Here is a 23,030-nt window from a genome sequence, read left to right on the forward strand (position 1 = left end):
CGATTGGAATTGCTGCCTGAGATCTCCTATTTTTCCTTCTCCACAGAGAAATTTCACCAAGAAATGGTTGTAACCAACTGAAAGGACTAATGATGGCATCTAATACCCATAAAGAACCTTGAGTAAAAGATTACTAACATCCTTACTGAGAAACAAGTGCACAGCAGCTAATCCCTAAACTCAGCAGCTCTTTAGAGTCCTTTACTGATGTAGAGAGCTTGACTGTATTCCAGTTTGCTCATTATAAAGCTCTGAGGTTCAGAGGTTTCCTAAACCTAAAATGAAAGTGAAAAAGTCACAACCTTTAAGTGTGCAACCAAACAGTGACACTGTGCACTGGCCACCTCATCCTCTCAAGCTGCCCTTGGTTCTGACTGACACTAAACCAGTGACCTGTACAAACCTGGGCATTCCATTTCACCACAACTTCCCTTTTTACTGGAACAGCTCTGTACCCTATTAGGGGAGAGATAACTATCAACAGTTAATATAGTAGTCACTCAACATTTTATATTATAAAATAATCCATTTAGTAGCTTATACTATTCCAAGCTTTGACCTTCTTGTCCTTTCCAAGCTGGCTGGCTGCCTTAGACTGATTTGTTTTGTAATGCTCCAGTCAAAACATTTCAGCTATTGCATGAGAAGGAGACCAAGAAATATGTCACTTTATTTACAGCTCTTAAAAATTAATAAAAATAAAACTCTTTCACCCTAACCTTTGGACAGAGGTCTTGAGACCTCACCACATTAGGAGGACTTGAAACATCTCAATTTGAAAAAGCTTTGTGGGGCTTCTTGACATTTTGTAGATACATTTTCCAAATTTTGCCCACTCAAAGACTGATCCTACCAAGGCTGAAGGAGTCTGCAGGCCATGCTGGACCTAGGCTCCCAAAATGACAGCAGGGAAGCAACCTCTCCCCTTATTGGAGTTGTCTGAGTACAGTCAAGCAGAGGAGAAAGAAGACACCAGAAAGAAAAGCCTCCTGATATGAAGAGTGAACACACTGAAAACCAAGAGTATGGACATTGGGGCAAAAGCACTCTTTTGTTGTCAGAAAATATCCTGAGTAACAGACAAAAGTCCCATTCTTGCACAGTAGACCCCACAAAAAAAAAACAGCAAAGGAGTTGAATGTTGTCAATTTATCACCTATTTCAAGTGAACAAGTTTTGTGGCAGACCCAGAGGGTGCTGTACTGCTGATAACCATGAAGATCTCAGTATGACACAAAATTATGTAACCTGATTATTCCCCCCAGAAACTAGTGATGGTTCATCTGATTTTAAACAGTGTTAATCAGAGCCTGCAAAAGCAAGGAAATGTGAGTATTAAGGTAATTAAAGTAGAGGCAATCATAATGACTTGCAAAAATAATTTTCTAAATGAATGCAATTTAATTAATCACTCACAACGCACACATCTTTAATTAATGTAAATAAAGACTGCATTATGATGCACACACAGAAGATGAATGAACTAAGATTGTACACACAATCTTGCCCATGCCAGTTCTTAACCCACGAGTGCTCGACAAACACAATATCCTCTATAATGCTATTTTAATATAGCATACACAGAAAGCTGGACAAACACTGTGCATTTTGCACCCACAAAGAGGAAAGCTGGGCAGAAGACCAAGTGCAAAGCAAGCCCTAAATGTGTCCGTGGTTACAGCCCAAGCACCATAACTGCAGCCCTTCCTTGAGCTTCTGCAGCTCTCAGTATTACACTTACATCCTTTCCAGCGTCACTCCCACAAATATTTAAAACCCAAGGCTGTTTGGAATGTCTCTCCTCTAACTGTTATCACTACCCTAATGAAGCTAATTAAATATAACTAAGACTCATGCCATCCAGCACACTGACTATAGAATATGCCTTGCTGCACTTTGCTTCTCTGACATAAATCCCAGTTATCCCAGTTACAGGCCACCACAGCCCTGATAGCTCCTGAGGATGCTCCCCTGGGAACAGAGCCAAGCCACCCATCTCTGGGGAGATGCTCAGCTGTACCCATCCCCTGCACAACCCAAACACTGACACAAAGTGAAAAGAGTGAATTTAAAGGATTTAAAAGGAAGGTGTTACTATCACATACACTGTTTTCAAATAACTCAAGCAGGAAGTGAAAACCCAGACCTTTACAAGCACACCCACAAGTTATTGCAGATAAAAGCTGCTGTACAGGTACATGACAATTAGTCATAAAATTAGCGTTACTTCTATAGATAAAGTTGTTTGCTTTGTCACTAAACCTGCATGAAGAATAGACTTGATCTAACCCAACACTTAAGAATTTACACCCAGTCTACATGTACTGCTTACATGCACCTAATTTTTAGAGGCATTATTCATTTTAATCCCAGATGTTCCCATGTTATCTTAGAAATACAGCATCATTTCCATGTCACTGTTAAAAAAACCCCACACACAAAAGTAACAAAACAAAAAACAACAACAAACCTCCAAAACCATACCTGGTATCACAGTTACAGACTCATTGAACCAGGATGGCATTTACACAACAGACATGAAACTGAGAGCCTTTCCAAGCTCCTGCTTTGTCCAGAGGCCTGCTAGCACCCTGTGTACCTTAGCTGGACTCTGGGACTTCCAGGCAGGAGGTCTGAGTAAGAACAAACTTTGGCCCATGGCCTTTACCTTTCCATCTCTGTACTTTTCCAAATGAAATAAATACACATTGATCTCTTCAAGTAAATTTTCTGGCATGTGCTGCAGGGAAGTTTATGAAAGTGTAAGTGATGCTAAAACACACAACTGAGCCAACACAAGGAATGCTTTCCGCTATAAACAACAGGAGAAGGTGTATTGACTTTTCTGTTCTATTTGAAGTAAAACTATTATATTTTTACATACATTGTTAAAATGTATGTTTTCACAGACAAAATAAAACCAACTTGTCCTGGCCCTATAGTATACCTGCTAAAGGAGAAAATATGCGGCCCAGCAAGTTTTCCCTCCAACCTTTCTTTTCAGGCAAGCAATAAATCTTGAGTGAAAAAGTCACTGTGCTCTTCAGCTGTCACCACTAAGATTTTGTTTTTTAAAACCATAGCAGCCTTAAGGCTGATTTACTACTCAGCCCTCCACACTCTGACAATCGAATAGTTGAAAACAAAAATCACTTCTGCACACCTGGAAATATTTTATTTGCTGTGCTCATGAGAAAACAAAGTTTTCATCTGTGAGGGAGGTGGGGGGGTGGGGGGAAGAGAAAGGAGAGAGGGAGATTCAGGTGAATCTTAAAACCTAGTTCTTGTCTTAAAGAAATATGAATATATATATAAGAACCCCAAAACTATCTCTACATAGTAAGAGTGTTCAGGATCTTTAGAAACCATGGATTCACTATGTAATTCAGCCCCTTGAAAGTCTCAGCCAGTAAACAGCACTGCTCATCAACTGTGTCCATTCAGCCATTTCAGTCTGGCAGGTGAAAACAACATGTGAAAACTTTTCAATAATTTCATTTTACTCTTTCTTCTTTTTTGGTTTTTTTTAAATAAACATAATAAGTTTCTAATCACCCTAAAGTGTAAAGATCTGATGTTAATAAAGGCAAAGTTGAACCTCTGAGAAACTTTCCAGAGCACCTCTTTGCCCCAGTGAGAGTTGTAGGTTTAAGAAAATTAAGAGGAAAAACTCAAACACATACCAGAGAAAACTGGTTGATGGAAAATGTGTTGGTGCCAAAATTGTGGAAGTATTTTAGAATATCAGATCCTCTTTTCCATGTCATGTAGTTTGATATCATTTTTCCCTAAAGCTTCATTTTCTGAAAATTTATTATATGCTCCAGAACAATCTTGTCTTCAAAAGAAATCCCACATCTTCTGTTATTTCAAAGAGCCATACTTGCACCTGGGCAAGATGATCTAAGTGCTCTAGGTGCTGGCTGACTGAAAAGGAGACCCACAAACTCTCACTTTCTGTTTTTAATCCCAGGGCTTTACAAGAATACAAGGAGTGTCCTTTCACAAGCAGAGAGGCATTTCAGCATTTAAAGTAAAAAAGTAATAATGAATTGTTCGGCAGTGTGGAGAGCCGTGGCGATTGCATTCCCATACTTTGATTCCTACTCTGAAATACTGCACCACAAGAATACAACAGGTGGGAAAGTTACGTGTTTCTGCACCATTTCCTTCTAAAAAGCACCCAGTCTTGGGTCCCCTGCCCTCCCAGTCTGGATGAAATCTGCACTGCTGAGAAATGGCAGCAAGACCCTTATCCCCCTTTCCTTACTCTGCTCATTCCCTACCACTGCAAGACATGATGGATTATGTGGCTTCTAACTCTACAGTCCTATACAACATTTGGGAGAACTGAAATCCTACCAAGTCAGAGCTGTAACACAGGAATAACCTTTGGCCAAAACAGAAATCACAAATAGGCAAATATGTAAATAGAAGAATATGTTACGTGGTACTGAGGTAAGATTGTGCCACTGCATCTGACTGCATCACCTGCTTTGTAACAGCACATAGACATTTCTAGACAATAATGAATAAACGTGCAAGATTCTTTCCTATTCCTTTTAACTTGTAAAATTGCAAACTTAAATATTTGAATTTCTTCCACAAGCCTTCAGAAAGACTGAACTTTGATGTTTTTAAAGAGGAAAGATTATTCACTTTTGCTGCAGGCAAGAAATTATAATTTCTTTGCTGATTCTGCCAAATGGTTCTATCACGCATTTTTTATTTTCATCAAAACAAGCTCCTTTAAATTAAGATTGTCCCATAACTACATAGTAATCAACATTTGAGGGGCAGATCAATTTGATAAACCTCTGCTTCATTTCTCTGCCCAGAAAACTCCTTCAAATCCAATTGAACCATGGGGGAAGGGAGTTTTATTCCCTTTCCTCGTGCTTGGCAGTTGCTAGGAAGAATATCAGCTGCAGTTCTGTTTTATTTTGTTCATGCAACCAGAACAGAAAACTCAGTGTTATCCATGTGACTCTTAAACTAAATAAGCTGAATTTAAAGCCAGTGGTTAATAGAACAAAGTCAACAAAGCTTATGTAAGGAGCAGCAAAACTTGCAGGTGATGGAAGAGGAAAAAGTAAGGAGGAAGACTAGGGAGCAGGAAGTTTTTAAAAACCAAAATAAACATGCAAAAGGAGGCAGGAAAAATCCCCTGCACCAGCACAATATGCAAAATACATGTTTTTATAGCAACAAGCAGGATGCTTGGAGATGAGGAGCCGAGCACTGCCCTCCTGTGCTAACAAAGCATTTGTAAAGGTTCAGCTCTTCAGTATTCTGGTACCAGGACAGCTTCCAGTTTAAACTGAAGCCCATGAATGCAGACAAAATCCAGACCATCATCAATCTGGAGACAATGGGCAATACTGACAGCACAGCTTCCCATTAATCTTCATTTGTCCTATCACATCCTGTCATTCTTATGCAAATAGCATATTTGAGGATACGTCTTTTCTGCACCCCAAGATAAGGAGAAGTGAAGCTGTCAGGAGCAGCAGGATGTCATCCTGTACCACGGGCCATCCCTTCACTCAGCGCCTCGTGTTTTACATCACAGCTAATGTGTTTGACATTCAAACTTGACCCAGCAGGAGGTAAAATCATCCAATCCCGAAGCAACTGTGTATCTTGCTACCTGTGCTAAAACATTCATCCAAGTCCTTGGGGATCTGACAGTCCCCCTTTTTCCCCAATGCACCCTTGCTAATGGAGTTTGAAACGCTGCTTAAGAGGGAAAAAAAGATATCTGCATGGGTAGGTAATGATAGCAATTCACCCTTCTCACACCAGAAGTAAGCCAAGCACTAAAAGACCAGGAAAACAGATTCCACTGAGAAAATGAAAAACAGGGCACACAAATCCTGATGAGTTGGTCTAGGTTTTCTTCCATGGAAATCTATCACACCACATCTGAAAACTTGTTCACATGTATGTCTGGACAGAACTTTTAATTTCAGGCTGAGCAATTTATACACAGGGTTCAAAATATTTTATGTGGAAATGAGTGATCTCTCATTAGGACAACTGATGCATAGGAAAATACAAACAGGCTTTGAATCATAAGCAGCTCCATAAAGTTACTGCTACATACTTTAGGCATGAAAAATCACTCCTGAGTGTGTAAGTCACCAAAACCAAAAGGCAGTTTTTCCAGTTACTGCTCATCAATTCTGCTTATAGAATGAAAAAGGAGAGTTTACTATTATTACTGACTCAGAGTGTTTTGTTTCTGTATCACTTTCAAAGAATGTTCAGAACATCTTGTTCCAGAATATTTCCCTTCCAAGAGAAATCACTTTCTGTACCATACATGGCTGAAAACAGGACGTACTGGGTTTGTATTCTCACAGAAAATAGAAACTATTCCAAAGTCTCTCCAGCATCATATGAATGAGATGCAAAGTAGCTGAGACACAAACATGAGACACAACTTTAGGCTGCAATAATATTTCGATGCAATCATCTTAGAGAAATAAGTTATTAATAGACATCTGTGACAAGTCAAAACAAGTTTACCATTACACATAACTTTGTAAAAGGTCTGACTCAAATCTATTCACTATCCGAAAGCAACGTGCTGTAGTGTTTGCAGGAATAATGAAGTCTGCACTAGGCTCTGGGGAATACCCTTACATTTGATATCCCCACATGCTATTTGCAAATTACGAGTTTCATCATCACGTAACTGTCGGTTAAGCAGGAGCCACATAAATTAAGATGCTGGATGGATTGTTAGCAATTCTGCAGGCATATAAACCTTAGAAAACACACATTCCCCAAGCATTTCTTGCTTTGAAAATCTAGAGAATAGTCACAACATATCCCAGACGTTTTCCCAGTCCTTGGAAGTAGGTAACAGAGACTGCCTTATACTTTTATGCCATATGTAAAAGCTCATGCATTAAAAAATTACTGTATAGTCACCATACATACCTATGAAAACAGGACACTCACTTATTGTCATACAGAACTATTTCCATATAAAATATTAATTTAACAAAACCATACCTTCTCAAAGGGATCACCAATCGCCGAGCAAACTAAAAGCCCCCACTGAAAGATTTCCCATAAGTGAAGTAGAAATGCTTTCTGGTGTCATATCTTCTTTCTTCCACGGAAGGGAAAAAGTACAACTCCTGCATTGCAAATATTGCACAGACCCAGGAGAAGACGGTGGCCAGGTACAGCCTGTCTGGTCTGGATGACAAAACTGTGTCGTTCATTCTTAAAAGCCCACCACCCTTATAAAATTCTTATATAGAGAAGACACTGAATTTTTATACATCATATCAAAATGAAAACTTTCAGTCCCAGGCTAAGAGGTCTGGATTTGCATCAGTGATGTAGGTACAGTACATAGTAACTTAGGTTCTATCCAAAAGTTCTCTGTATATTGCAGGGTGGCACCCTTAACTCAAGGTAGTTCTGTTCCAATATTGCCAGTATTTCAAATAAAACCTGAAATATGAGAAAGCAGCATTCACTGTGTGCCCAGGAGAAATCCAACAAAAGGGAGAATGACAGAGAACTCAATTCCCATCAGGTGGTGAAGGAGACAGCATAATACAACGTTGAACTGACTCCGAAGAGAATTTCCCTGCTGTTCAATCAGAATGTTTTCAAATTCAGCTTAGTCTGACCCCAAAGAACAGTCACCAAAAAAACCCAAAACCAATTTGACAAAAGTGACATCTTGAAAGTTTCAATTTTGCACAAGCATACTTTTCACTGATGAGTTTTATTAACTTCTACTGAAAACTCTTTGCTGGCTCTGCTTTGTCATGGCAGGCTCACAGATAAATGTACAAGTAAGCTCTGAGTAAGTCTTTGTCAGGTCTCCTTCAGCTGTGTGGCTTTCTCCAGTTCAAAAGGGAAGAGGCCATGTTCTGGAGCCAAAATGCAAGTTTTCTCTCAAGACTTCATGTGCATACAAACCATACCTTAAACATACACATTTCATACGTATTTTATGCCTGAATGCTTCAAGACAAACAGAAAAGACTATTCCAGAAACAGCTTAAAACGTGAGAATTAAAAAACTTATGAGAAACCCTAAAAAGATCATGAAAACTAAATTCATTAACCTGTCATCAAATTAATTAATGTTGTGAAGGCAAAAAGCCATGGAATAACCCTACCAACACTACAAAACGTATCTTAAAGGAAATCACTTCAGACTGATCTGTCTACTGCACTTAGCTGTGAGAAGACACAGCAGTGGTAAACAGCTGTAAAATGGATTTTCTGGAGGGCTGCTGGGTTGGGTTTGTGTTTGGAGGTTTTCTGCAGTAAGTGTTACAACCCTCCAGATTTTACAAACTTGAGATGTTCTTGTCACAGAGCTGCTGTGGGATCTGAGGAGAAATTGCCCTGTTTACAGTTGGAAACTGAATTGCTGAGACATTTAATCCTTGAAAGGAAGTAACTAATGAAACCAACAAACTCCAGCAAACTCCCGCATAAACAAACAGAACAGAAGCAAAAACCACAGCAGCAGTTTGACAGAAATGCTGCTGTGCAAGTTCAATGAGCTTGACTTAAGGATAATTTCTTCTAGGAAACAGATATTTAAGGCCACCATAAAACTTTTCTTTTCTGTTAAAAATACTTTTGAGGGGGGGGAAAAAAAGTGAGAGTCATGAATCATTCCTCTGCCTTGTCTTCATTTTCAAACTTCTACATTAAACTGAACAGACAACAGTTTGGAGAGAAAAAGAGGATGGAATTATACCAAAATCTGGTCTTTTCAAGAGGAACAGGATATAGAGAGTGCATCTATTTGTACCTTGTCTATCATGTCCGGTCTGTTTGTAGCTGCCAAAATTGTCACGTCCTTCAGCTGTTCTATCCCATCCATTTCCGTCAGCAACTGAGCCAAGACACGGTCTGCTACATTTCCAGCACCTGAAGAGCTGATTTACAGGAAAAAAAAAAAGTCACAGCATTAGTTTTCCCTTCCTAGAAACTGGAGAAAGAAAAAGATATGATATTCTTTCCAATTTACAGGGATGCATCTTTTTGCCTTAATTCTTCACAATATTTATTTTCACCTTCAATCTCTGAAACAGTATCAGCAATATGAAGTCAGTAAAACCAAACCAGCGAATTTGGCCTCCCTAGGTCTTCTTGGTATGCAGCAAAGCAACTGAGATTTAGGGTTTTTTTTACTTCTTGCCCTGCTATGGAGGTTGTAAAGAACTTAGCACAATGTCGATAGCTGGAATAAACATTTTTAAGAAAACGGAATTCTTGCAGCTTCTTTACTATTACTTTCATTTTTAGCATCATCCAAGTGAGAGCTTACACCACCCTATGCAATATAAAAAATTAGGCAGCTGCGTTTTGCAGAGTTGCTCTATATTTTTATGTTCTCTCCATCACTTGAGAATAAATTGAGTGTTGACCAACTGCCTCATAATAGCATTGTCAGTCCTTTAACTCAGCTCATTGTCCAGATACCAGGAAAAAAACCCAACACTGAAAAAACTGAAAACTCCAGTTTTGAAGTTACCAATATGTGGAAAACCTAAGCAGACAAGCATAAAGTATTCCCTCTGCTGAGAAGGGGCAAGGAAACTGAAGCAGGCTAGGGACAGCTGCTGGAAATTACACCAAAAATGTGAGTTTTATCCTCCTTTGCCAGAAACTGGGAATCCTGCTCTTGGCACACACCAAAACCTCGCTGTTTCCAACACAACCTTCCCCTGTGGATGGCATCCTCCATCATCTTTCATCAATGGGACTGCTCTTCCAGGGCTATTCCCTGCTCTGCTGCACAAGGGAAGGTTTCACTTCTGTACCCTTAAATAGGCTCTTTTCAATACAATTTAAAAAAATTAATCTCTCCAGTTCTTCTGGATCCCTAAAAAGTAAGAAGCAAAAAGAAGTCTGATACTTAAAACAAGACCAAATCTACAGAGGATTAAGATAATTTTTTAATCTCCAAGTTTTTAAAGTTCTTTTCCAGAAGTTTTCTTAAATTTTTACACAGGTATACAGGGACCTCTACACACAGAGAACTGCAATACAATCATCGTGACAAAGCTAGTTTCCAAACATAAAAATATTAAATATATTAAAATGTAAGTGCTCCAATTACTTCCATCAGATAGAGAATGCACAAATGGAGTTGTACAGTTATTACACATACATATTGCTGCAGCACTGCCACCCACCACCAGCCCGCCTGCGACCACAGTGATGTCCCAGAGCCACAGCAACAGTAATGGCTCCATCACTGTTGTACAGCTCTCCTCCAAATAAATTCCCCAACTTTCCTGTCCTACAACTGGTTCTGCAATTTTACAGTGCAAAACAGTTAACTTATCACACCCAGTCTGGAAAACATCTTTAAGGAGCTATAATAAATGTTGGCTAAGAGAGTGAAATATTTAAGTTGCTAAGAAATATTAGAGAAGGGACTTGAGTTACCTGCTCGTCAGCTTTTGGGGTTTTTGCAGCCACACTGGAAATTCCCAAGCCGTATCTGAGCATTTCGAACATACCCATGGGTCACAGTCCCACTGACTTATAGAGGGCTGAGTGTGATAAAACACTTCAGGTGTCGGACATGGACAGCATATGCTTTTGGAAGGACACACAGCTTAAAGGAAATTAAAAGCAACTTTGTAACATTACCTAGTCTCAATAGGGATCCAGGCCTCCCATCTTGCATGAGTTTCAATTTTACTCCACTTTATACCAAATAGACTGAGCACAAGAAAATGCTAAGCAAAGGAAAAAATAATTGTAAAACTGGGACTAAAATGTTAATGTTATATAAAATGATCTGAAGCTGGAAGACTTTGGAGGAGATGCTAAACTTTTCTCTGTTTCCTTTAAAAAAAAAAGAAATACTTAGTTTTAGAGAGAGGTGGCTAGAACGGATATTACATCTTTCCCCAATATAAACATTTCTCTTACAAGCTTCAGACTGCAAAAAAAGAAAAAACTCACAACACATTAAAGAAGTGTTTATTCTAAAGAAAATCCCCACAGGGGAATGCACATTGCAAGGACTTTCATGCAATTAGGGCATCATCAGAAAACTGCAGTTAGGCAATCACAGATGGTATAATACAGCTCAAACAATGAGTGCTTCCAGGACGTTATTAGGGGCTTTATTATTACCTCTTAAAAGTGAAGTAAATAATTTTAAGTCCATGCACGCAAAAAGTATCAGTAACAAAAGCGAGGAGGTGCCTGGGTCCTACGACACCATGGATTTCTAATGTCAGTGCTTTTATTTACACAGTTCACTAAGCTATCACACGCTGCACCGTTTTAGCACAGTCTACACTAAATTAGCTTTTGGCTTAACAGGACACCCTATAAAAATCCCAGGCAGGCACAGGGAGAGATCTCTTCCCCAGCTGCTCGGAGCTGCCTCAGAGCCACGGTGAGATGCGAGAGCTCCGGTGCTGCCCGAGCTGTTAATTCCAGGGGTGACTCGCAAGGATGCGATTTTCCATTTTCCCATGGTTTCCCAGCAAGGCTTCCAAATTAACACAGGCAACGTTCATTAAGGCTGCCCAGAGTTTTGACGCAAACAGCAGCCAGAGAAACAAACCGTGATTAACCCTCCAGTCCCATGGAGGCACTGCCAAAACCAACTTCCAGCCAAGGGGCTGCCTTGGCCCCCCCCCGCCTCCACCTGACCTCCACACGTTGATGTCATCACAACTGCCTGGAAATGGCCTCCAAAGGCACGTCCTGGTACAAACTAATTTCCTGTCAACACACTGCCTGAAAATCCAGGCAGCCAGAGCTAAGCCCCTCACATAATCCACGCAGGGCCATGTGTGTGCACGGGTGTGTGCACGTAGGAGCCGTGCCCCAACCAGAAATACCTTCAACATAAAAAACGTGTGAGCAAAGAGGAGCCTGCCTGAGAATTTCAAGTGACTGCTTGTGTTGCCCTAATGAAATACATTAGGCTATGTGTTATTTTAATTTTTTGCCAACCTCACTTTATTTACAATCCTCAATGAAGTTTTTAAAGGTAGAGAAGGTCATTACATCAGTTAGAGACAGAAATCCTCCTCTATGTGATATGCCAGCTAATCCTGCAAGTGTTCCACCAGTCTCAGACAAAGCACAAGTGCACTCCTGCACAGGCACTCAGCTTGACCTTCAGAGAAGATTCCTGAAGGCTGTCAGGTAAGACTATCCATGGTGAGTATGAAAGGCAAACCTGCTCTTGGTATTTTATGTTGGCTAAAGGCATTCCCAATACACATTTTGGCAGAATAACTCATGTATTCTATAGTTTAAAAAAGACTCACAATTAATTTGAATTAATTCTGCCTTTGTCTGATAACCCTGAGAGATCAAGAGCACCAGCTCCAAAATCAATACAGCAGGAGAGGGCTCTCCACAGCTTTTATTTCTATCTCCTCTGGCTTTATCCAATGACCGTTCAAGCCAGCTGGATTCATGTATCAGTGGGCATTGAAATTTCCCCCTGGACACCTTAAACCACTCTCATACTTCTTCCAGGGGATATAAAAGCAACCACAGATCCATCCTATCACTGCACCAAGGAGTACATACAGTTCACTAGCTTATACAGATCTTCCAGCCAAGAAGATTTTGTTTCCAGACATAACCAGATGTACGAAATCACATTTAAATCTGTTACCCTTCCTGCTATAGGCATTTCTTGGACAGCTAATTCTTGTTTTGTACATTTTTACTTATTTAGCTTCCTTTTCTTTCCCCCCATGCTTTTTCTAACAGATTTTTTAATATTTGAAAACTAAAAACAGTCTGAGAATGCAGTCACTGCGGTATCACCAAAATGATGAAATTTGTAAGCATCACCACTGCGAGCTAAAGCAAACATACATTTGCATCACCTATCTAGAACACTTCTGAAAAAATACTCACTTCACTGGCTTTCCAACACCAGATATCATTTTCACTGAAAAATATATTTAAGTCTCCATCACCACTTAAATCTCATAAATGAGAACCAGTGACTCTCCATCCCACCACTGACTTCAGTGGCACTGTCTGAACACCTTGGCTTCAGAATCAGGACCTTAATTTAATTACACTGCTAAACTGTAGACGTGGAAATGCAGGAAATCTTCACACAATAACATTTTGAGAGCTGTTAAAATCACAGCCACCGTGAAGCTGCAAAAACAGAAGTAGTCTGGGAGGACCCCTCTCCTGCACAACTGACCCTACCTCAGGCAGAGCTGTGAGGTCGAAGAGGCAGACCTCAGGAGAACTATCCAGGATAAATTACTGCAGACAGATTAATCGCCACATAGCTGAAATCTATAATGCAGGTTTTGTGAGAATGGAGTCAAGCCCACCTTCTCTTCCAAAACATCCCATCAGGCAAGATTTACATATGGATAAAAACTGACTTTATTATTTTTCCCCCCCTAACAAAAGAATTGCAATCATACTCAAAATTTATAGGTTTTAAAAATACTTGTGGATGTGGTATCATTTCAAATAACCCTTTCAGTGAAACCCCTGGAAATAATTTCCTATCAAAACAAATGTAAAACTCATTGACATGACAAAATGCTCAGTATCAAAAAAATTTGAACAGGTTGAAATAGACCTTCCTGGCAGGACTCTCCACCTCTCCGTGAACTACGGAGCTAAAAGGTTCCTGAAATACAGAAGCCCCCTGCCAGCAGACTCCCACGCGAGAGCCGCCTCTCTCGCACAGCCTGAAGGATTTTTATTGAGTCTGACATTTCTGTCAGGGCTTTGCAGGGGAAACCTGTCAGCAAGGAGCACCTGCCAAGCCCAGTTTTTCAATCCAGCTGCTGCGATCATAATTAACTGTCACACTCCTTTATTGCCCTCCCTCATGAGCTCGGGTGAAATTTGGCTTTGGCAGGTTAAAGTTTTCCACAGCATCTGAAAAAATAAAAAATGCAAATAATCTACTCCAATAGCATTACCAGAAAGACAGTAACTGCAGGATGGTCGCAGATATCAAATTTCGTGCAAAAATTCCATCACTGGGGCATTTTGTCCAGTAGAATGGACACTGGCATGCCAGTCAGGAAAAGAAGGCTTGTCCAATATTAAAACACTGGGCCAAATTTACTTCTGTGAATGTTGTATCATGTAATGGCACAACTTCAATGATTGTTATTTGGACCACTACAGATACCACAGGCTTGGATGTTATTAAAGTCTAAGATATATAGCATGCAAATCTTTTACATCACTTATATAGTTTTGCTACTCATTAAAAAAAAACAAAACCCAAACCACACTAGTACACAAGCCACTTCAGTGCTCAGAGAAAAACATTCCCCATAGCAGGGAATTTTCCTGCCTGTGTGATCACAAAAACCCTGCAAGAAGATGATCCTAAACCCTTCCCTCCATCAGCACCCTACAATTAGATACTGTTGGATTCTGTACGCACCTGTATCAACTATTACCCACTATACTGTTTCATATCTTCCCTGTTTTCTCAAGCACAAAATTCAAGTACCACAGAAGGAAAATATCCAGAGGGAACCTAGGCAAAGTCTGGGAAATTCAGTCTGGGTAGAATATTTATCTTCATGGTTACCTCCACGGCAGAATGATGTTTTGCCAACCATCAATTCGCTGATTAAATGCCGTTCATGTAATTTGGTTTTGAAGGCATTAGGAGAGCACAGAAAAATAAAAGAACTCCAAGTACTCCTTAAGTGGCCTCCAGCTTGCAAGCAAGCACTTCTAAAAAGATGATGAGCTTTGTGAAAACAGGAAACAGTGCTCAGCTGTCAGCAGGTGACTTTGAAACAAATGGCCTGTAGACAGCTGCAGACACATCCTAATTATCCTTCACGGCTGTGTAAGCAGCCTCTTCCACTTGCCTAAATTTCTCATTATTGAAGCTTCCAAAAGTTAATGAAGTAGGCCCATAAAAATGAAACACAGTGAAAGGAGAGAAAAGGAGGAAAGAAGCCAGTTTGAGACAGGTTTGGAATCAACAGGCTTTCTTCCAGAGGGCTTTCCCCAAGCCCATCTCCAAATCCCTGAGCACCTAGGTCATGATCCATCGCCCATTTCCATCTGTTTGCAACTAATTCCAGATGCACATTCATGAAATAAGGGCATTAGCCCACACTTCCAGCTGGCCCTGGCACTGTCTGGGTGACACAGGAAGAACGCTAACATCATGAGTTCTCTTATTCTGCTAAAGCTGATGTTGCCTTAAAAAAAAGGCAATAAAACAAAATAAAAAAACAAGCCCAAACCAAGCACACACCTGATGCCCAGTAAATTCCCCACTTCCCTTCATTCTGTTTTTCTCAACGTTTCTCTGCTGTGCATTCCTGGAAGTTAATCAAGTTTAAATCTGTAATCAATCATGTCTACCAGGAAAGCAAATACAGTTTAAGTTGGAAGCATTATAGACCTAGAAGTAACTAACTAGACTGGATTTCATTTCATTACAATAATATTTATGTATAATAGGTTCACTGTTTATAAATTTTAGTTACAATTATGTTCCTCCTGCATATCATTAAAATGATGTCTTCAAGAAAAGCGGTTTTGTATCCAGTCCTGCTTTCACTGATGTCAATGAAAGTCTCTATTGACTTCAAATTATCTTAATTATAATGCAGGCTGGAAAGTTACCCATTATTTGGGTTTGTAAACAAAAAGGAAGAAACACATTGTGATAAAGGATTCTTGATAGCCACAAGCACTAACAAGTTTAGTTTAAAATTAAAGGGATGCAGACATTTATTGTATGCACACCCAAACTATGGGTAATGCTATTTGTTAAAATTGCTCTTTCAAAACCAATCACAAGCTTTACTGTACAATATAATTGTTTCAAAACTTTCCTCTTTCACCACTGAAGACAGCTGGGCCTAAAATAAAAAGCTGGCACCAGGCATGCAGCTTTTTTCCCCAGACAATATTTGTTTGGATACCAAATTCCAAAACTTTAAAGAATTCATACAGCAGTCAAAAAAGTTTAGAATGCCTCAATTCTCCACCATGTGCAAACACAGCTCAGATATTGCAGGGAATCAGCTGATGCTCCCCAATTCAGGGGCACCAGTGCCAACAGAGGCCAGAAACACAAGGTTCTTTATCTGAGCTGAACAAGAACTGGCTTCCTCACAACAATCATGGCAGAGGGAAACCCCATTTCTTCCAGGTATACTTTGTTCACGTTCTTCTGTCTTTGCATGAGAAACATTAGGGGGACAATACCTCCTCCAGCTTCACTAGTGCTCATTTACCCTGTGCAAGGTGGATTCCTGCCAAGAAACCTCTATCCTACCTACTGTCACTTTGCTGTATCCCTGCAGGGTCCAGCCCAGGGGTTTCATTACTGGATGCAACACACTAACCTCCTTCATGACAGAGGCTGCCCATTGCACCAGGGAATTTGCACAGGCACTAAAATACAATGGTAAGTGTGGAGGATAAATAAATATGAGCTAAAATATTCCAGAAAGATATCTTGGTTTAAAAAGAGATTTATCACTGTCCCTGTTCAAGGCAGAGGTGGCACAGTACAGAAGCAAAGCTGCTGTACCTCACAGCTTCATCTAAAAGCTCAAGAGCCTCAAAAGTTAAGATTGCAAAGATTTTAATACCTAAAGTGAAAACAGTGTGTTTTTCAGTGGTTCTGACTATTTTAAATTGTGGCTTAGGAATCTATCTGTCCTCCCCCCAGCATACAGGATAACGTACTTTCCCCAAAAAAGCATCATCATGTTGTAGTTTAAGGGAATTAGCACAAAAGACCCTTCAGTTTGTCACTTCTACCCTCAGTCTGAAAAGGTTAGCAACATCCATCTACCAACTTTTGGCCTCCACAAGTCAAATGCAAGGTACTGACTTTGTCCCTGGTCTTTTTTTTTCCCCCTTGGAAAATAGAATTTATCAGTGTCTTTTACAGCAGTCTACAGCATTTCCTATCCTACGTTATAGAGATTTGCAGTTAAAGGGGAAATGCTTTGCTTCTGAAAAACAAGAAAAGGATGTCTCTTGCCCAAAAATCCTAAAAATCCTACTTATATAAACAATGTTCCATTTCCAAAGCACGGAGATTTCTGAAGTTCAGCAAACAGACTGTCTGCACTGCATTTACACAGACCCACATTCATTCATCACTTTCAAGTCTAATTACCAAGCCATTTCCCTCTTGGCAACCCCTAATGGCCAGAAGAATTAGGTTTTACATGGTCAGGATACTGAGGGTAACAAATACCCATAACTCTCTACAGCTGTGCAATTTGTAAAGCCTCCCAAGCTTTGTGCAAGCAGGGGATTACTCTGAGGCAAACTTTCCTGCTCAAACTGCTGTATCTGAACCAGTCCGGCTTCAGTGCAATCTGTCCTACTAAAAGTCATAACTGCATCTTTCAAAAGTATGGAGAAAAAAAAGAAAAAGTTATAATCTGCTGGTGAAAGTAAATGCTAATTAGAACCATGGAGAAGTGGAAAAGGCTCCATGCATCCCATGGTTCACCTCTCCTGGTGCACAACTGCAGAAGTTTTTCCTTTCTCAATCATTTCTCCTCTTCAAACCTCACTGTGACACCTCTTTCTACCATCTTTTCTGCTGCAGGTTTATAATTTGTTCTTTAGAGTCAGACATGGTGAATGCCTCCCTCTTTCTCTAGGGTCAGGCCACTGAGCCACTAATTCTTAATTTTCAGTTCTCTCTAAACTTACTCTTAACATCTCAACATAAATCAGAAAGCGATGGAAAAATCCTCCATGAGCATTAGAAGCTCAGAGTCACAGAACAAAACGCAGAAATCAACACAGCTCAAAGTATCTTTATGTCTTCACCATCACACTGGAAACCCAAATCTATTCAGAATCACCCTCTCGACTTCTTGCATCAAGGATAATCAGATTTTTTTCTCGAGCAATTGCTCCTTACATTGAACTATTTTTCTGCAGAGCTGCAGGATTATATTTTCATAAACTGTCTTCAACACTGGTATGTATCCAGCCCACAGTCTTAATTCCTTGATTAATATGTATTAGTGGGTTGCCTACAAGCAAAATAGGGCGGTTGTGGACCGACAAGAAAAAAAATCCAGGAGCTTAGTTTGTATCAATAAAACATACGGAACTTCTAGGCAGGTGGGATAAGAAAGAATCTTTTCCAAATAATACATTTTGACAATACGCAAGGTCAATTAATATAATTTTTGCTGACTTCAAAGTATTACTTGTTCTAACCAATAAACACACAAATACATTCTGTACAACAAAACTGCTACATGAGACAGTTACATTAGGTAGTGTGTTAGATGTATTACAATTATGGAATGAATGATGGCTTGGGAATGTGTAATAAATAAAACACTGTGGCATAACCGAGTGCAGCCACAGTGCTTGCCATGGAGTAATGGCCTGTGCAGTGACAGAATCCACTACCTGATGCAAAGGAGACATTGTAATGAATGGTCCAAACAAGAAAATTTCTCAGCTTTCTTGATCTACCTGTACCCTCATTATTTACAAAGGCTGTTAGCTCATATGTGCCTGCTGCTGAGAAGGGATAGTCTTGTGATCTCTACAGAAGGTTGGGAGCAAAACACTTCTGTTTTAAACCCACAAGCTTTAGTCAAAGCTAAATAATGGGTTAACGAACACTTGGCACGGTGCTTTGAAGAACAAAAGCATTAAGTGATTTACTCAAGGTTATTTCACATCTGTATTTCTAATCAGAATTATATGTGAAATTACTCTTGAACTTAACAGTTTCAGCTTCTCTGTGTCTCTGGACATGTCCTGGTAGGATCAGGAGAGTTTGCTTACCCAGGAGATACGGAATGTGGCACATGGTGCACAAAGCCCACAGCATCCTAACAAAGATTTAAACCAAGAGGAAAAACCTCTTACGAAGCTGTATCACAGAGTGTTTTTCACTGCCAAGGCAAAGAAAACTAATTCAGCCAACAGAGGGAATGGGGAGACAATATAAACAGGTGTTTCCTTGAAAACTTCAGCATGGTCAGTAATAGAACAGGAAATGGATCTCCAGAGGCCACAAATTGTTAGCATCTCTAGTGCATTTGCAAATTCCTACTGTGCAAAGTCAGCCTGTAAAAAAGGGCCATTTCTAATAAGTGCCTTGTCTGGTTTCCTACACCATTTAATTTCAGATGAATTTTATGAGAACTCTGCTACATATTTTACCTCCCATCCGGTTCAGATTTGACAATGAAATATTTGTGTGTCCCACCCTGTTCTTTTTAAAGCTCCAAAACCAGATGTCTCCAGCACAACACAACTGCAGCAGGTCACACCACATTCTTCAGCAAGCTGTGCCAGGCCTACTACCCCCCATGGATAGTTCCAGGTAAGGTAAAATCAAGCTGTTTACTCCCTAAAAGAATAAAGCAAACAAACAAACAAACTCAACACCTCCAGGGCACTGTGTGAAAAGGCTGCTTAAAATGTGTTATGGCTTAATCTTCCAAGAGGTTTGATCTTGATGAAGTACTAGTTCTGAAAGCTATACACATTAACAATTGCAGCAGGGGATGATATTTTTTTCCCCTCCACTGGCTTGATTCAAGCAAACAATTTTGCAATTTCTCTGTTGTAATAAGCAGGCAGGCGTTTCGGTGCATACCACTCACAAATTTCACAGCTGCATACATTTCATGCGAGAAGGATGCTGAGGAAAACATCTTCCATCAGATTTTGCATTTCCAACAGCAAGAACATTCATTTCTTAGCAGCTTCACAGGGCAGCTCTATGCTACACATGATGCCACCTCCTGTGACACAAATAATTTATTTGTGTCACTGAAACAGCAAAATGACACCTGTTACCTTTTCTGAAGATACAAATGCCCTTCTTGCAATACAAAGGAATGTGTAAGGATGTTGAGGGAGCTTTTTTTCCAGAAAAATGTTCAAGTTTTGACGCACCTTGCAACTGGACAAATACTTTCTAATGCACCAATTTGGTAGCTTTTCATACAAAATAAAACAGCATAGAAGTATTTACTGCAACAGCAAGTAGCAGTTTTAACATTTACAAGAAGGTATCCCACAAGAAAGTCCACTTACAAAGCCTGTCAAGTCTTAAATGCTATAGTAGCAACGAAAAACTGCAATAATCCTACTTCAGACATGAGCTAAACATCTCTTGGAATCATCACAAAGCAGGATATAAAAAAAAAATAATACTAGGTGTTTGCACAATAATCCCTTCTTAATGTCACACATGAAAGGACACAAGTGTTTCAGATTCTTTTCATGAAGTTTTTCCCAGTCTGGCAAAATGTTTAAATGTAGGTGTAAATTTATGTATATGAGTAGTCTCCTTGGAAATTTGTTTTATGTAGCTTATGATCATATTGTTTGCTTGATGGAGACACCAAATTAGGCCAGTGCAACAACCCTGGGAAAAGAAAGGAGTTAAGTTACTGGAAATAAAAGGTAAAACCACAGAAAAGAGCCAAAGAGCATGAGAACCAGTAGAATCATTCAGGCTAATGAGATGAGAAAGGAGGAACTCCACCAGCTTACCTGTTTATGCCAAGTTAAACAGGCTTGAGTAAAAGTCACACATTACCCTTCTGTATAAAGAACGAATATGTTTAATAAAATAATTCTAGAAAGGTAAATAAATCTGTGATTGTACAGTGTAAGAGTAATTTATCAGGAAATAATGTCTGTTATTTTTGTAACAGAATTACTTACTTTCCCCTTTCAACTGCCAAGGCATCTATTTCATCAAAGAAAAGAATTGAAGGAGACACTGCTCTGGCTTTCCTGAAGATCTACAAAAAAACAACAATGAAACACCCAGTTTTAAGGGATGGAAGCTGTTTACAGTACACTATCACCGCCTGCACACCTCAAGAGCTACACAACTTCACATAAAAGACATCAGTCCTGTCTTCCTTTGGGTTGGTTTCACTTGAAAACAGATTTTTATAAGTTTTTCATGATACGGGCTTGCAGTAAAAGCTGCTACAGGATCCCAAATTTGACATGAATCACTAGGCTGATGCAGGAGAAAGCTAAATATCCCTGCTGCTTCACTTTTTTCTTTTTTAAACTTACACCAGAAGGAGTTTTTCAGAAAGTTTAAAGGTACCTCATAAGGAGAGAAGAATAAGAAAGCCAAGAAAGTTTAGCATCTAACATTATCCATAGATTGCCCTTTCTCACCTCTCTCACTGCTCGTTCAGACTCACCAACATATTTATTCATCAACTCAGGCCCCTGCAAAATAGAAAATAATTAAGCATGATACATTTGTACACAAAATGCCTGAAACCATCTGCCAGTGCTACACTGGTCATGCTCTGTTACAAAAAATTCTGAGATTTTGTCATTTGCAGGTCTTATGGGTGCATTTTTACTTACCCTCTACCTTAACCAAGTTTTCTCCATTTATTTTAGTACCTATGCACGTTGGTTAGTCCTCTCATCTTAATACCTTCCCAGTACCTTCATGAGAAATGGAATTAACCAAAAAAAAAAAATGCTTGGAGGTTCTTAAAAGCGTTCAACAACAGCACCAAGGGGCTGCAAATCAGCCAGAAGGCCAAATCACAGTAAAGCATTTACTTGCACTCTCAATGTGCATCCTGTCCAACCAAGCACCACAACAGTGACTTAAACCAATGTTTAACAGCACTTCCTTGAACTTGGCACTCTGCAGGTGAAGCAAGAAGCTCCACAGCAGCACACCTGAAACCCATCCCTAGCGAGGAAGCTGTTCAGTGTCTGAGCTCATTCACATTCCTGCTCCTCTGCCGAGGCTGCCAAGCAGGATTACGAGCGCCAGCTGCTGTGGTGCCTGTTTATCCTCACAGCTCTGTCCACCAGGAACAGACTGGAGACCACAGGGTCAGCACTGGAGTCTTGAACAAGTACTTACAATTATGAAAAGTAAAACAATGGCAAATTCTCAGAGTATTTTCTGTTCTGCTATATCCTGTAGGATAGGCTGCTTAAATAATGCTTCCTAATGGGCCTCAGCTTCTCCTGGGATTGGTAATGTCTCATTGACTTCAGCCTGGTTTGCATCAACATTGACCTGCAGCCACAACCAAGCATGATTATCTGCTGCCCTGAACGAAAAGAGCCAGTGGCTGCAATCTATTTACCAGGGAACAACAGGTGTCCTTGTAATTTCCCCAGCGGAAACAACATCCATTCTTCACAATCAGAAAGCTGACCCACCCTCTCCCAGCTGTGGGTATCTTCAGGTAACACAGCCCAGAGCACAAGGCAGCTTTAAACAGCAGGTATGTCACAATTAAGAATGTGTGGCAGACACACATTTATGCACTGGCAGTGACAGAGCCTCTGTTACAACCCCTCTTTGAACGGGACCATCTGGACTTTGTTCCCAGGCTGGTGAATGGAACACAAATTCATCACTCTAAAAATGCAGCACACTGGTTTTTGCAGTCTCCCCTCTCCATGCTCATTTTCATTCCTGCAGTAACAGTTAATGCACTGACTTTACCTTGACACTGGAAAACACCTGTGCTAATGGGGGAAGAAAAACATATCCTCTGAAAAGCAAAGCACAAGTTATCTGATATCAGCAAAGCATCCAGGCATAGCCACCATTTTAATTTACTTGTTTGCAAAAAGAGTTGTCCATTATCCAAAAGACCAGGTGAGACAGTGCAGCAGGCAGACCTAAAGCACCACACGGGCCAAAGCCACAGTATAAGGGTTGATAGTGCCAGCACTGTGTGCCTTGTCTGTAGGAAAGGTAAATGATACAATTAGCATTGCTTCCTTTCAGCAACATCCACCCTTAAAGCAACTGCTGTGGTAGCTGAAGTGTCAGCTGGAGGCCTCCAACGACTGCAAAACTGAAGTCTAGTGGGTACTTGCACGGAAACAGAATTATTCAGACACAAAACCAAGGAATGCGGGAAAGAGAGAAGGCAAAAACAAGGCGAGAGAGAGAAACACAGCGCCTTTTGCTGCTGTTGACACCGCCCATGAAGTGTGTGCAGCAGTTAGTGAGCAACAGGCTGCAGCTCCAACACAGCTCAGCTGCCCGGGGC

At 40.2% G+C, this 23,030-nt stretch overlaps 1 protein-coding gene across 3 annotated transcripts in view; it reads right to left on the reverse strand.

Moving 5' to 3' along the window:
• SPATA5 (spermatogenesis associated 5) overlaps positions 1-23,030 on the reverse strand; it is a 164,228-nt gene that overhangs the window by 106,898 nt on the left and 34,300 nt on the right. Inside the window, exons 12-15 of one of the 3 annotated variants that reach the window (XM_048303596.1) lie at positions 21,166-21,219; positions 20,692-20,771; positions 8,801-8,927; positions 7,358-7,473 (exon numbers count right to left, since the gene is read on the reverse strand). In XM_048303596.1, coding sequence (XP_048159553.1) covers positions 7,387-7,473; positions 8,801-8,927; positions 20,692-20,771; positions 21,166-21,219 — 348 coding nt within the window. In that variant the 3' untranslated portion in view covers positions 7,358-7,386. Of the gene's footprint in view, positions 1-7,357; positions 7,474-8,800; positions 8,928-20,691; positions 20,772-21,165; positions 21,220-23,030 lie in introns of those variants that run through there. The other 2 variants (XM_048303595.1, XR_007203618.1) reach the window with 2 other exon arrangements.

The sequence above is a fragment of the Corvus hawaiiensis genome, chromosome 5, assembly GCF_020740725.1.
Source record: "Corvus hawaiiensis isolate bCorHaw1 chromosome 5, bCorHaw1.pri.cur, whole genome shotgun sequence".
NCBI lineage: Eukaryota > Metazoa > Chordata > Aves > Passeriformes > Corvidae > Corvus > Corvus hawaiiensis.